The 14,216-nt window shown below is 48.7% G+C and overlaps 2 protein-coding genes across 2 annotated transcripts in view; one reads left to right on the top strand and one right to left on the bottom strand.

Moving 5' to 3' along the window:
- Positions 1-14,216, top strand: part of LOC120999669 (zinc finger protein 436-like) — a 1,002,518-nt gene that overhangs the window by 451,869 nt on the left and 536,433 nt on the right. The window lies entirely within an intron of this gene.
- LOC120999704 (zinc finger protein 501-like) overlaps positions 2,099-14,216 on the bottom strand; it is a 368,655-nt gene continuing 356,537 nt past the window's right edge. The window contains exon 4 of the mRNA XM_040430726.1: positions 2,099-2,247. Within this exon, the coding sequence (XP_040286660.1) occupies positions 2,195-2,247 (53 nt within the window). The 3' untranslated portion in view covers positions 2,099-2,194. The remainder of the gene's footprint in view (positions 2,248-14,216) is intronic.

The following is a 14,216-nucleotide window of genomic DNA, read 5'->3' as shown; positions in this document are numbered from 1 at the left end:
CCTATGCAATTAGGGGGAGCAACTGCTGGATCTGATTGCAAAAGTCTGCTGCGGTCAAAGGAGACATTTTATCAATATATGTCCAAGCATTCAGTGGCAAAAGAGAAACAAAAAGGGACGTCTAAATCCTATCTGACTATCGGAGGTGTGAGTGGGGAGTCAGAGAATGTGCATTTGTCCTTTGCTGGTAGTACCTGATTTCTCCTGACTGCCGAGGTGGTGCTAGAGTAAAAAACGGTGGGAATTGAAGTATTTATCGACAGCGGGGCCGAGGTGAACCTGATTATGCTCAGTTTCTCTGCGTTCCTTAAAAAAATACATTCCTGTATTTGCTATCGATTCTCCTCCTCTTACTCAGAGGTGCTTGTCGCAAGTTTTGCATGATATCAGAAATAAGAGTAGGTGACTTTCATCAAGAAGTTATCTCGTGTTTTGTCTTGGAAGGTCTCCCTGCACCTATGGTTGTGGGTTTACTGTGGCTTACCATGCATAATCCAACTATCGATTGGCAAGTGGCAAGCTAGGCAGATTCTCGATTGGGGGGGACTATTGCATTGATGATTGTTCCAATACATCCTTTTCTGTGGTTAGTACTAAGGCTGTACCCTCTTTTATATCCGAGTATGCCGATGTGTTTTCTGAGAGTGGATGTCAGGATTTACCTCTCCATTGGGAATATGATTGCCCTGTCATTCTTATTCCTGGGGCTAAATTGCCTAAATCTAGGTTGTATAATCTTTCTGAGCCTGAAAGGCTGGCCATGAGAGAATATATTGCCGAGAGTTTGAAGAAAGGGCACATAAGACCTTCCAAGTCTCCAGTGGCTGCAGGGTTCTTTTTTGTAAAAAAAAGGATGGAGGTGTTCGGCCATGTCTGGATTTTCGTGAACTCTATTATAATTATAATCTGATATAATTATATCTATGCGCCGCAGGACAACACTGTCTAAGTCGGACCAGTGTGAACAGTTGGTCGGTTGGATTGCTGAAGATAATGCTTCCAGTCGGTTAAGCACCACCCTCTCTTCCACCAAGTCCAGTCTCTGTAGCCAAGAGTCTGGTCAACCGAATCCTCTCTCTGATCATCCTTCCTCCCACCATGGAGAGGCTTGCCAAACGAGTGATCCCACACTCGGATATTCCGAGGAGCTCTTTCCAGCGCCACTATTACATTTCACCCTCACACCCAGCACGCTTGAAGAGGGACCTGAGATATTGTGCCCCGATTCCTAACCTCTTGAGCCTTCACAGTCTCAAGAAGATGACGGTGGTGAACGGCAATCATTCATTTACGATATGGATGATGATGAGACACAGTTACCAATCACTGAGGTTGTGCTTAGGTCAAGTCAGGAGGATACTATTGCTTTTCTTTTCATAGTGTCTGATGAAGGCTAATGTAGCCGAAAACACATTAACATGTTATTGCCGCATTTCACTGTATCACAAAATAAATCGCAATTTAAGGAATCTTCTCTACTGCTGTGATTTCTATTATAATACGACTGGGGTGGGAACCCTATACACAGCAGACACCCGGTGTGAACAAATTTGTTCTATATATGATGTATGGTGATGTCATATGGCCTAGAAAGAGGCAACGGCGCTCATGGATTGTCTAACACAATGCTGATCTTATATTGATGATCAATCCTGTGGATAGGTCATGAATATTGATTACCGGATAACCCCTTTAAATTAATGAAATCCTGTTCTCCTACTGATGGAAAATTGACTACAAGAATAAGCAGTATGTTCTGTAATCCTGACCAGTGAGATGACGGCTTTGCTTCAGTATTTCCATAATGAAGTGTGAATGACATCAAATGGGGATGTCTCTTTGTTCTCCCCCCTCTATGCATCAATCAGCTTTGATAACAGCAGATTGAACAATCCTCTAGCTTTATTGAAACAATAGCAGGACAGGAAATATATAGTAAATAGGACATGTAAGAAAACAGGATTATGTACAATTTCAGTATTTCACGAACTTGAAAGATCAAAAAGATCAAAGAAAATATCATGGTTTTAAAGGTCCCAGAATATAAATCGCATTGTCTAGATAACAACAGGTGTTTCTATTCAGACCATACAGTATAATATTTCCTAATGAACAGGTCACAGAGCAGGCCCACAACAGTCTCCTCTGAATGTCAATCTGCCATCAACAGGTTGCCAAGTGGCTGCTGAACTGCTCATAACAAAATGGAGCAGCAGCTCAGGCAAGACCAAATAAGAAAAAAAAAATCTAGAAAATATGAAAGTATGAGTATCTGGTTTTAGTTAGTACAAAATACATGTAATATAATTACCATTAGGGATAACGGGGATGCAAAGTGCTCTTGAATTATTATCTCCCAAGCATCATGAATAGGGATGAGCGAATAGACTTCGGATGGAACATCCAAAGTCGATTTGCATAAAACTTTCGGTCCGATACTGTATGGAGCGAGCGCTCTGTACAGTATTAGAATGTATTGGCTCCCGAAACAATTTCCCGGACTCTTGTACGGTTCCAAGGTACCATTTGGAACCGAACCTGAGTTCGGGAAATCGTTAATTTCTGACAATAATTTGTTTTCCCTTAGTCCTAACAGCAGCACAGATGGGGTTAACCACCCCCCATGGACTCTTAGGACTCGCGGAATTTTAATGAGCCCAAGTAATAATTAAACACTTAACCCTCCCCTATAAAGGAGGGAATCACCTCCAGCCCACTGTGTTATAGCAAGAAAAAACTAGTCTTACTAGGGTGGGAAATTTGTGTGCTGCTGTTAGGACTAAGGGAAAACAAATTATCGTTAGAAATTAACGATTCCCTTACGTCCTACCAGCAGCACAGATGGGGCGATAGCAAGAAGAACCCCTAGGAAGGGCCATCATGCCTGGCAGAACTAAGAATAGTCTGCCCAAAGGCCGAGTACTCAGCTAATCTGGCATCTAGTCTATAATGGGAGATGAATTTTGATTCAGAGCTCCAGGAGGCAGATTTACAAATCATGTTGAGCGGAAGAAGACTCCTCTCGGCAAAAGAAGTAGCTACAGCCCTCGTAGAATGGGCTTTTACAAACCCCGGAAGGTCTAGAGATAGGGAAACAAAAGGATTCCCCATTAGCCTCGTTAATCCATCGACTGATGGATGGTTTAGACGCCTTACGGCCTTTAAACTTACCGGCAAACAGGATTAGAAGATTTTCATCTTTCCTGAACTCCTTGATCTATCCACATAGATCCGGAGGCATCTCAAGACATCCAAGGATGTATAGCAGGTTCCTCGGAGGAGGTAGAAGGTCTAGAAAGAACCGGGAGGGATATCACCTGGTTGATATTCTGGAAAGAAGGAACCTTAGGCCTAAAGTACGGGAGAAATCTTAAAAGGACCCGGTCTTGCAAAAAAATGGTATAGGGCTCGTGCGCTGATAGAGCTTGAAGCTCAGAGACCCTCTTGGCCGAAGTCACAGCAAGAAGAAAAAACAAGTTTTCATGTGACAAACTTGAAATCTACCTCCTCCAAAGGCTCAAAGGGGGGAGATGCTAACCCCCTGAGAACTACTGATAAATCCCATTGAGGGATGGGTTTCAGTACTGTAGGCTTTAATCTTTCAGCTCCTTTAAGGAACCGTTTAATGAGCGGGTCCTGCGAAAAAGACTTGTTGAAACAAGCTAGAATGGCTGAAACTTGACCCCTCGAGGTAGATGCAGCAAGGCCTTTGTCACGGCCATCTAGCAGAAACTGAAGGATGATGGGGAGGGGCGGATCTGCAGACACCACCTCCTTTGAGGAACACCAAGAAGAGAATATCCTCATAATCTGTGAGTAGGCTCTCTTAGTAGAGTCTGCTCTTGAATGAGACTGCGTTCTCAGGACCGACTCTGAAAGCCCTTCTATTCTGGGAAGGGACTGATCAACCTCCAGGCTGTCAGGTTGAACCTGTGCAGATCTGGGCAGAGGTGAGTGTCCCATGACACCAGGGTCTGCCGTGGGGGGAGCCTCCAATAATGTCCCCGACTCATCTGAATGAGCTGGGTAAACCAGGATCTCTTGGGCCAAAACGGTATGATGGCAATTACCAAGGCCTGATCCTGACGAATTTTCATCAATACCCTCGGTATCATAGAAAAGGGAGGGAAGATGTAAGCCAGCCTGAACCTCCAGGATATTGACAGAACATCTATCGCCAGGGGGTTGTCCTCCCTGTAAAGGGAGCAAAACCTCTCCACCTTGGCGTTGAACCTTGTTGCCATAAGATCCACCTCTGGCATTCCACACTTGAGGACTATCTGCTTGAATATCTCCGGATGTAAAGACCACTCCACTGTTGGAAGACCGCGGCTCAACCGATCCGCTATCATATTGAGGGAGCCTCGAATGTGGATCGCAGATAAGTGTGAAAGGTTCAATTCTGCCCAATCCAGAATCACCCTGATCTCTGATAAGAGGGTAAGTGATCTTGTGCCTCCCTGCTTGTTGATGTAAAGTGCCGCAGTCATATTGTCTGACTGGACTTTCACCGCTTTGCCCCGGATCTGAGGAGCGAAGTGAAGGAGGTCTAGCCAAATAGCCTGAATCTCGTGGAGATTGGATGAGAGGAGCCGCTCCTGAGGAGACCAGGATCTGTGCACTGGAGAATCGTCTAGATGAGCACCCCAGCCTACTTGGGACGCATCTGTTGTCAATATGACCCAGGTTGGCTGGGTCATAGACTTCCCGTCTAAAAGATGGCTCCACCATCTAAAGGAATGCAGAGTTTGCCAAGACAGGGAGCACAGGGAGTTCAGCCCGGCGGGGCTGCCATTCCATTTGGAGAGAACCTCCGACTGCAGCGGCCAGAGGTGCCATAAAGCCCAAGGGACTGCTTACGCAGATGCTGACATGAGCCCCAACATCTTCATGAGAGTCCAAATTGGAACTCGCCAAGGCACGGATAGGAATTCTGCCATGTTCTGTATTCGGGATCTTCTTTCTGGAGTCAACCGGAGAGATCTCCCAACGGAGTCGATTATGAAGCCTAAATATCTTACTGAAGTCGACGGGCTCACGTTCGACTTCTGCCAGTTGATGATCCACCTTAGGCAGAACAGAAAGGAAATCGCTACATGAAGATGGTGGGTCAGGACCACAAAGGAAGAGGCTTTTAGAAGCCAATTATCCAGATAAGGAATGATGGTCAGTCCTTGGAGTGCTAGCCGCCACCACAGAAACTACCACCTTGGTGAAAGTTTGAGGGGCAGAAGAAATGCCGAAGGGAAGGGCAACGAACTGAAGGTATCTGGTGACACCTGACACCTGGACCGCGATCCTGAGATATTTCCTGGAAGCAGGATGAATCGGGATGTGCAAATATGCATCCTTGAGGTCCAGGGTTGCCGTCACATCTCCAGGATTGAGGACATGAACCACTGACCTGATGGTTTCCATACGGAACCTTACTTTCCTTACGTATCGATTGAAGAATCTCAAATCATCCGGAGATCCCCTGATGCCTTGGGAACCAGAAACACTGGTGAGTAAATCCCTAAGCCCCGTTCCCCTGCCGGAACCTCCTCCAGAGCCCCTTGGGGATGTAATCCTGAATGTAAGCCTCCAGAACCGACTGCCTTGCGGCCTGTGGAAGTTTGGTTCTGATGAACCTGTCCGGAGACAGAGAAAGAAGATTGATTGAGTACCCCTCTGATATGACATTCAGGACCCAGGGATCCGAAATCTCTCGGATCCAGATGTCCTTGAAGTGGGAGAGTTGACCTCCGATGGGAAGATGAGGCAGAGGAGTGGGGAAGTCTTCTGGCAGGATGGCAGGAGTCACGGGAGTCATCCAAGAGCCTTGAGGAGGCCCGTAGTCAGAAGGTGGATTTTTTATCCTTGGCTCCTTCACGAGAGCGTCTCGAACCTCTTCGCTGCGCTCCCCAGTCCCTCCGGGCTCTTGACTGCTGGTCAGACCTACCACCACTGTTTTGTCTGCCCCGCCCCCGAAAGGACTGTTGGGGAAGACTCCTTTTAATCTGACAGGTCTTCCATAATCTTATCCAACTCTGAGTCGAACAAACGGTTGGGCTCAAAGGGAAGGCTACATGGAATTGTCAGCGACCAAAGGCTTAAGCCATAAAGGCCTGCGGGCCGCTGACACCAGGGTTATGGTTTTGGCCGCCAACTTCACCTGTTGTTGCGCTGTATCAGACAGTAAATTCATCGCAAGGTTGACAGTCTTGAAAGCCGCCAGAATGTCGTCCCGAGACACCTTCTGATCCACATCCATCTGGATCTGGTTTAATCGAGACCGGAGGAAGGTAGAAACTTCTGTAGCAGCGATGGCCGTAGACGCGGAAGCTGCAGCTGCCGTATGACCTCTCCTGAGTGTGCACTCTGCTCTCCTGTCAAGGGGATCCTGCAGACTCGACCCATCGTCCGCAGGAACCAGAGTGCGCTTGGACAGTTTGGCAATCGCCATGTCCACCTTGGGAATGGAACCCCACGATTCCACCAAGGGTTTAGCCATCGGAAACATGGTTCTGAATCTTTAGTTAGAATCGGACCCCTTTTGGGTTTTTTCCACTCTGTGCGCATGACAGAGAGGAGGGTCTCATCCGCTTTAAAGACACAAAGTGCCCGACTAGCAGGTTCAGAGGGCTCCCCCAGGTCAACATCATGGTCCCCGACCTGATGGACTTAAGTAACTTTTGCGTCCTATCAGGAGGAAAAAAGCATGAAGTAAGCTCCTCCTCATCCGAGGAGGAGGAACTCAAGGAGACTATGGACGGTCTCTCTACTGGAGCCAAAGTCTCCATAGGAGTCTGAGTAGGAAGCCTCTCATCCAGCAGGCTTATAACCCCTTTGATGGATCCATCAACATAGGTCTTTACCCACTGATACATATCCTGCATCGTAGGTTCGGTGGTAGATTGAACCCTCGGACGGCAGCCGTCACACCTGGAGTAGGGACAGCTATCCTCCAAAAGCGCTTTTTCATAGCACGAAATCATAGCACGAAAAATGTTTCCGCTTGGAAACCGCCTTTCTGCCATTCGAATCCCGTGGAGGCTTTTTTTTTTCCATCTTGGGAATGGAACCAGTCTCCCAAGCTGGTTCCTACCAAGTCCCAAGCTGCTTATCTTCTGCGATCTGACGAGTGCAGGTAAATTCAGCTTAGAATAACCGTTGACCGACCTTACTGCGGGAAAAAGAAAAAAAGGATAAGTAAAATATTTGTAACAACCAATAAATGTTTCAGGAGAAAGGTAAAAGAAAAGGCAGACTGGCGGATAGCTGAAAATGAGGACCAGAAATAAGAACACCAGCTTATGGGACTCTGGGAGCTAGCTTAAAAAGCATGTGCAGCCAGAGAACGACCTGGTTCACAATGTTTCCTTAAATAGGGGAGGGAGTGGGCTCAGAGCCGAGTCCCCGCCCCCAGAGGAGAAAACACATAACAGTAAATAAAAAGGTTTCCCCCCAGGAAGGAATACAATAAAACCTCCAACCGGAGGGAAAATCGCAGATTATATATATAAAAAAAAAAAAAACGCAATAATGACGCGAAATCGCGTCGCAAGGAAAAAATTCCGGAAGTGACGTCAGATTCGGAAGATGGCGGCGCCCAGCTGCCGCAAGGAAAAGGACCAAGGACGCCGAAAAACTCACCGCAGCAAAGCACCGCTGCGCATCGCCGGCAGCAGGTAAGCTGCCGAACAAGCCATAGTAGTAAAAATGGAGGCAAAGCCTGCAGAAAACATGAAAAAAAGATTCCCCCCTAAGAGAGGGGGAACCACCGCCTAGTCCACCTGTCCGGAGGACAGAAAATAACACAGTGGGCTGGAGGCGATTCCCTCCTTTATAGGGGAGGGTTAAGTGTTTAATTATTACTTGGGCTCATTAAAATTCCGCTGGTCCTACCAGTCCATGGGGGGTGGTTAACCCCATCTGTGCTGCTGGTAGGACGTAAGGGAATGGGTTTTTAACAGTAAAAATTAATCTATGAAGTTATTACGCAAAGTCACGCGAGACTTCGCGAAGTAATAACTTTGGCTCATCTGAGCCAATATATTCTAATACAGCACATAGAGCTTTCGAACAGTATTGGACCAAAGTTTTATGCGAATCAACTTTCATCCGAAGTCGATTCGCTCATCCCTAATCATGAACATCACACTCAACTCATTAGCTATTTCTCTTCTTGTTTGGTCAGCTGCAGGTCGGATCCTACTAAATCTAGTAGCAGTAATATTAATGACGATGAGGATTACATTTCTCTGGACTTCAGGTCCTTTAACACGGACCGATGTTTCGGGCAATTATTGGGAATAAAGAAGCATTCCCAATAATTACCTGATCATTAGCAGAGCTGAAGCTGCATTTATATGCAGATGCATTGAGACAAGCGATCTCTACTTTGATAGCTTGTCTCTACAGAGAATCACGGTTTCTGGGCAGCAGATCCCAGCCTATACCGCACAACCTGCTTTCAAGAAATGTTACGTTTTGATGACGGCCGACAGAAATCATCACCTGAGGGGCAAGTATTTGTCTGTTCATCGGGTATCTTTACACGACCAATTATGGTGAACAAGCGTTTCTACAAACTCTCATCCTGGAAAATTGGCCCTATCATTAGTCTGTATCAAAAAAGATTTTTGTATAACTTACCAGTTAAATCTCTTTCTCGCTCTTCATTGGGGGACACAGGAACCGTGGGTATAGCTATGTCCCCTAGGAGGCGTTGACACTAGTAAAAGCTGTTAGCTCCTCCCCTGGCAGCTATAGCCCTCTCCAGCCTGGACAGGAAGCTTCAGTTTGTGAACACGCAGTAGGAGAAGCAAGCCAACCAAGAAAAAACATGGAACACCAACCATGCCAAAAGACCCATTAGGGTTCTAACCAGCAACTGCCACAACTGTGGCCGAACAACAATACTGGGTGGGTGCTGTGTCCCCCAATGAACAGCCAGAAAGAGATTTTACTGGTAAGTTATACAAAAATCTCCTCTTCTCGCCCATATTCATTGGGGGACACAGGAACCGTGGGACGTTCAGGAGCAGTCCACGGGAGGGAAAAACCACAGACCCATGGAAGCAGACCCTGCTGGTATCTTAAGAAACTGCCGCCTGCAAGACCAAGCGGGCTAAGCAGCGGCCGCCGATGCATAAGAATGCACCAGGTAAAATTTTGTGAATGTGTGTAAGGAGGACAGTAGTCGTGTTACACAACTGCGCAGCCGAAACGCGATGCCTCAGAGCCCAAGAAGCGCCCACCGCTCAGTGGAGCGAGCCGTGACACCTAAGGGCGGAACCCTGCACCGGGGTGCTGAATGGTACAGCATTTGCAGACCGAATCCATCGTGCAATTGCCACCTTGGAGGCCGCCAATCCCTTGCGTGGAACCTCCGTGTAACAAAAAGGGGTTCCGTACGCCGGAAGGGACTGGAGGCTGCCAATAATGATCAGAGCCCTGACGTCAATGACGTAACTCCCTTCCTTAGGGAGTGAAGGAAGGACAATTTCTACAGTGATGTGGAAAACAGAGACCACCTTCGGGAGAAAAAAGGAATGGGCCGGAGAACTGCCTTATCCTTGTGAAGACCCAGAAAGGGTTCTCTGCAAGAGAGCACCCCCAACTCGGACACCCGTCTGATGGATGCGATAGCCACAAGAAAAAACTACCTTCTAGGGCTGGAGCCGGAGAGAGATCTCCCCAAGGCTCAAAGGGAGAAGACTGGAACGCTGAGAGAAGTATATTCAGATCCCAAGGCGGTAAAGGACGGTACAGAGGAACCGTATGTGCCACTCCCAGAAGGAAAGTTTCCATGTGCACCGGGGGGAACCAAAAGACGTCGGAAGCTTAACCAGCATAGAAGCGCCAACACCTGACCCATCAAGAAAACTAAGGGCTAAACGAAGGTCCAACCCTGATTGTAGAAAGGATAGGATCGCTGAGAGAGAAAAAACAGAGTGAGGGAATGTCCCGGCTTTCACAGAAGCACAGGAGGACCGCCAGGTCCTACAATAGATCCTGGGCGGTGCAGGCTTCCCGGCCTGAATATAGTGCGGATGACGTCCGCCGAAAAAAAACTTTCTCCACATCAGGATGACGGATTCAATAGCCACGCCGTCAACCAAGACCGTAAATGCTGATGCAAGACAGGACCCTAAAAGAAGGTCGTCTCTGAGTGGCAGTAACCAAGGGACATCTCCTAGAAGGAAAACAAGGTCGGCGTACCACGCGCGACGGGGCCAATCCGGAGCGACTAGGATTTGTCGGAATGCCCTCCATCTGATCCTCCGTAGAACCCTGGGTAGGAGAGAAAAAAAACTGAACTCCCGCCAAGATGTCAGGGCGTCCATGTCGTATGCTTCCGGAACTCCTGCTGGGGAGAGAAGGTGAGGAGCTTTCGTGTAGATACCGTTAGCACACCCAGACCAATGGAAGGAGTCGCCATAGAAGGAGGGATGTGGAGGGCGCCACAGCCCACCAGTCGGGACCGGGGCGCGTCTGGAATGGAAGGCCCCAAAAGAATACCCCATGCAAATGCAGATGAGGGAAGGCAGTAACATAGGAACTACCAAGACATGCGGGGTGTCTATGAACCAAGATCCAGAGAAGGAAAAGGACAGGGGAAGAATAGGATAGGTCCAAGCCCATTTCCCGTCTGAGACTAGCACTATACAGAAAGTAGCCAAGGATTAAGTGGCTGCGCAAAAAAACTCTGCCTGAGGAGGTCACACTGTATTGCTAGCCCCATCCCCAGCAGAGGAGGGGGCACCCGCAAGGGCCACCAAACACAGTACTAGAAGAGTTCATCACCTGACGAAAGAGCTGAACAGACAGAACCCAAGTATGTAGTGGTAACGCAATACCGCTCCCACGGTAGTAGACAGCGCTTGCCCCGTCAGCGCAAAACTGAGGGGGAAGGGGGCCTGAGACTATCCGTAGAAGCCACGTTCCATACTGCCCCAGTTTAAGTAGAGCAACCTTAAAAAAACTCTACCTGGAATGGCGCTGAACAGGAGCAACTGCCAAGCTAGCGCCAGGGTAGATCCCCTGTCTGAGGAAATATCCCACTGCAGCGACCACAAACTTGAGCATTAGCGAAAGGCTGCACCAGTGGAGGAGAACACGCTGTAGCTGCTATCAGAGTGGCAGCATAACCACTTTCCCAGAGAAGGAGGAGTGGTGGATAGAGAATACAGTCAGTGAAGCACTTGACCCGCTGGAACGTACTTACCATATATGTGCAATGGTGTACGCACTACTACTGATGCGGAGAATATCATGACCAACTGGAACAATGGAGGCCGATGGAGATGGGAGTCTCTAGGACACAAGTGATGCTAGTAAACCCCCTGGGAAGACAGAGGAGTTAAAATCATGCCCAAAACCAGCACCAAAGGAACACAATGAGGAATAGCCACCGTATCCACTGGCGGCACTCATATAGCACTAGAGTAAGAGTACCGGGCACCGTCGAGTACCAACTGTTGCCACGCCCCCTTGTGAAATAAGCGAAGGCACCTAGAGCCGTGGCGCGGCTGAATTGCCGTATCTGAAAATGTCCAGTTATTCCCCCGCTAGTGGATCACTTGCAAGGGGGTAAGGCAGGCAGGAAGCACAGTGATGTGCAATACTCCACCTATGGAAGGATAGCGCGACAGTCGGACCGTATCCAATGGCTGTGCAATTACCCTACCTATGGAAGGTGGAATGCGTACGGAGTACTCAAGCCAGTGGTAGGGAAAATACCCCACCTAAGAAGGGGGGTTATTGCCCATGGCGAGAACTAGTGCATATGGCAGTCCTGTACCCTGTGGGAGTGCAATTAGCACCTGAGTAAGGGGGTAATGCATACAGCACACCTTGTAACCAGTGAGAATGTAATCGTTCCACCTATGGAAGGAGCTAATGAATACGGCAGGTACTGAACCCAGTGGAGATACAATTCAGCCACCTACAGAAGGGGGAATGTATACGTCCAGCACTGAAACCAGTGTTATTGTACTGGTCAGTACTGTATCCCGAAGTAGTGCAAGTACCCCGCTCAAAGAAGGGGATAAAGCCTACGGCAAGTGCTGCTGGCCACCGTAGAAGCAATCTTAGGAGATTTCTACGGATTCATGTCAGGGTCTGAATCAGTGATTCTCACACCCCCCCCCCCCCACCCCCTCCCTCGGACGGACCCACTCCTGTGAGAGAGGGTGCCCTGAGCGTGACTCCGGGAGGAAGCGGAGATATTCGAGGAGAAGATGACCTGCAGTGGTCCGCTAGCGTGCAGGTCTACCTCTCAGAATCTCGCCCCCTTGCAATTGCAGACTGCGCAGGTGAGGGCTTATCAACCAAACTACCCAAAGGGTGGAATGGGAAGAGGTCCTGTATAAAATTGTGCCGGCTGAGAATTATCAGCCAAACGACCCGGAGGGTGGAGCGGGAACAGAGGTCCTGTATAAAATTGCGCTCCCTTATGAATACGCTGGTGGAGAATTATCAACCCAACGACCCCGGAGGGTGGATTGGAATTCCAGAAGTTCTCCACTGTATGGCGCAGGTGGAGAATTATCAACCAAACGGCCCCGGAGGACGGAATGGGAATCCTGCAGAGATCCTTCACTGAATTGCGCAGGTGGAGAATTATCAACCAAACAACCCTTGGGGTGGATTGGGAATACTTCAGCTGTCCTCCACGTGATTTACGAAGGTGGAGAATTATCAACCAAACGGACATGGGCCCAGGCTGGGACCACACAGACAGGGTGGTCCTGCGGTGATGAGGGCTGAGGAGGGGGACACGTAGTTGCCACGCCCCCTTGAACGCATATTTTCTTTTCTCTTTTTTTTTTTCTTTTTTAAATAAGAAGCCGGCCTCAATAACAAGAGGCAGTAAGGGGTTAAATTCCTCCACATTATGGCACCTGTACCAGAGGTAGAACCCCAGTAATCAGGTGCTGGTGTAAACAGGAAGCTGGCCAGGAAGGAATAAGGAAAAGGGGGCAGCACCTGTCTAGGACCGGAGGGCGGTGCTCAGCAGGTGTCTGGGGAGGGGGAAACAGGGCGGGAAAAATTTGCGCCAGAGTGCACCCCGCCCCCCCCCCCCCGACGAATACCGCGGCACAGCCGGCCGCAAGCGGCGATCCAAAAGAGCGCCCCCCCCTCCCTTCCTGCGCACAGCCTCAGGAGGTAACCGCAGTCTGCACCGGCCGTCACAGAGGGACCGGAGCGCTGCGCATCCACCCCGCGGGTCGGCCGAATCAGCGCGGGCCGGGCAGTGCGATTAACGCCCTCCGGCGCGTACGCTCTCGAAAGGGGTTGGATCATGGCGGCTAGGTGTGGGGAGCGGGAGACTGCACAGCGGTGCGCTCGCCCTCCCTGGAGCAGTGCCATTAACCCCCTATGTGCCTAGTAAGGGGAAGATTGTATAGTGAGACTGGCACTACCATGACAAAGCCTGCATATGTGAGTCCTTCAGAATCTCACCCCTGTAAGACAACTGCAGAGTTTCACAGAAGTCCAGGAAGGCATACAGGGAGTGCAGAATTATTAGGCAAATGAGTATTTTGACCACATCATCCTCTTTATGCATGTTGTCTTACTCCAAGCTGTATAGGCTCGAAAGCCTACTACCAATTAAGCATATTAGGTGATGTGCATCTCTGTAATGAGAAGAGGTGTGGTCTAATGACATCAACACCCTATATCAGGTGTGCATAATTATTAGGCAACTTCCTTTCCTTTGGCAAAATGGGTCAAAAGAAGGACTCGACAGGCTCATAAAAGTCAAAAATAGTGAGATATCTTGCAGAGGGATGCAGCACTCTTAAAATTGCAAAGCTTCTGAAGCGTGATCATCGAACAATCAAGCGTTTCATTCAAAATAGTCAACAGGGTCGCAAGAAGCGTGTGGAAAAACCAAGGCGCAAAATAACTGCCCATGAACTGAGAAAAGTCAAGCGTGCAGCTGCCAAGATGCCACTTGCCACCAGTTTGGCCATATTTCAGAGCTGCAACATCACTGGAGTGCAATACTCAGAGACATGGCCAAGGTAAGAAAGGCTGAAAGACGACCACCACTGAACAAGACACACAAGCTGAAACGTCAAGACTGGGCCAAGAAATATCTCAAGACTGGTGGTACAGGAAGAAGTCTGCATCCTTCAAGAAAAACATGATTTTCATGCAGGACAATGCTCCATCACACGCGTCCAAGTACTCCACAGCGTGGCTGGCAAGAAAGAGTGTAA

The sequence above is a fragment of the Bufo bufo genome, chromosome 4 (genome assembly GCF_905171765.1).
Source record: "Bufo bufo chromosome 4, aBufBuf1.1, whole genome shotgun sequence".
NCBI classification, from domain to species: Eukaryota; Metazoa; Chordata; class Amphibia; order Anura; family Bufonidae; genus Bufo; species Bufo bufo.
The sequence above is the reverse complement of the archived record's forward strand: the minus strand, read 5'-3'. Positions and strand labels throughout refer to the sequence as shown.